The sequence below is a fragment of the Zea mays genome, chromosome 1 (assembly GCF_902167145.1).
Source record: "Zea mays cultivar B73 chromosome 1, Zm-B73-REFERENCE-NAM-5.0, whole genome shotgun sequence".
Taxonomy (NCBI): Eukaryota; Viridiplantae; Streptophyta; class Magnoliopsida; order Poales; family Poaceae; genus Zea; species Zea mays.
Window position 1 is genome coordinate 299,813,768 of NC_050096.1, and position 1,663 is coordinate 299,815,430.

Below are 1,663 nucleotides of genomic sequence, written 5' to 3' on the forward strand. Positions count from 1 at the left end.
TACACGTTGGATGCAATTTAGTGCTAAGTGCATGTTCGGTTAGCTGGGATTAAGAGCTGGAACTATTCCAACTGATCAGTATCAATATAAATAATATGCTAGGTGGAACAGTTCTCAATGATTCTTCAGAACAAAACGAACAAGCCATGAATATAAATTGGTCCTGTGAGACATGTTCAATCACGGACGCAGGAGGGAAAGTCATGCGTACAAGGCCTATTCAAAGCCGGCAACGGAGGGCTTGCATTGATAACCGCCTCCACCACCAAAATTAGGACTAGCAAGGCCACCCACTTTAATTTCCCGCAAACGCCACAAACGGCCTTGCATGGATCCATCCCAGCCAGCACTATAAAGCCTTGCATTGCCCTGCCTTTGTGAACATCATCCGAGAGAAAGCAAGCAACCGTGTGCCTTTTGGAGACGCGATGTCGTCCGGCAACAAGATCAGCGTGGCCTTGCTGAGCGTGGCCCTAGTGGGCCTGCTCCTCTGCCACCTCGCCACCACCGCCTCCGCCCACCAGAAAGACATCCACGTCCTCGGCAGCGTCGACGGCTCCAGCGACGGCAGCAGCCCCGAGTCCGAAGGCCGCGTCGTCTACGCGGACATGAAGCTGGCTGATACGGAATCCGATGCGCCGGCGCCGGCGCCGGGGCCGTCGTCCGGTTGAACTGAGAAGCGTGCGTCCAGCCAAGCAAGGTGGTCAAAACCGAGAACTAATTAAGGGCTCGATTGTGTGTCCGGCTACTACTGTTCTTGCCATAATTATATATAGATACGCAAAGTGTGGCCAAGCCTACCCACATGCATGCTATTGCATGCCTCCGAATATATATATATTATCCGACTCGATCCTGCCAAATTGTTTCGTCGACTTCATTATATATATTCCATCCCTTTAATTTAATGGAGAAGTGTGACTGCTGTTCGTGATGGTTTTGTATGCGCAAATGTAATGTAATCCATTCGTCCAACATAATCCTTGTTTCCCACACAATTTTCTTTTTTCTTAAAAAAACTTTTATAAATCAGCAGGTCACATGGTTCATGTGGACTAATATGGACGCGCCAGGCAGGCTAATGCAAGGATCCCGATCGAGCTCCTACCGACGATCGATGGCCGTAGCCTCGCAGACTCCAACCAAAACTAACTCATCTTGGCCGATTGTTTTCCTCGTCATCCAAATGTTAATTAATTAAGAAATGAACTTCTACGAGCTTGCAATACTTAACTTCTACCATACTGATGAGCATGAATGCATGATTACGTACTGTCTAAGAAGATAAACAATCAACACGTTAAAGCATGGTATAAACAAAGAATGCATGTCAAAATGGGTTGCGTGTTGATCGATAATATGTACCCCGTGTATTTACCATCTCATCCATGTAATAAGCCAGACACACCTATCACAGTCTATTAATACAAGTCACAACCACTCAATAGGGTTAGAGTTTCCCACATGTTATAGAGCTAGGCTAGTTCCACTTCTCTCCACTCCCTCCCTACCCAACAACCGCCACCGCTAGTGCCCTGCCCAGCCGTTGCCGCCCCCTACCGCCGGCGCTCCCCCATCACCGGACGCCCCTCCCCAATCCACCACTGCTGGTCCTTGCCCGCCGCCTCCTCTGTACCGGTTCCGCCCTACCGACGCTCGGGCC

The 1,663-nt window shown here is 49.4% G+C and overlaps 1 protein-coding gene across 1 annotated transcript; it reads left to right on the forward strand.

The window, feature by feature from the left end:
• The first annotated feature begins 338 nt into the window (after positions 1–338).
• LOC100276249 (uncharacterized) lies at positions 339–903 on the forward strand. Its single transcript, NM_001367840.1, has one exon. The coding sequence runs from the start codon at positions 429–431 to the stop codon at positions 669–671; it is 243 nt and encodes an 80-aa protein (NP_001354769.1). The 5' UTR covers positions 339–428; the 3' UTR covers positions 672–903.
• Positions 904–1,663: the final 760 nt, after the last annotated feature.

Coding starts and splice junctions, on each gene's coding strand:
- LOC100276249 (NM_001367840.1), top strand. CDS start 429: ATGTCGTCCGGCAACAAGATCAGCGTGGCCTTGCTGAGCGTGGCCCTA.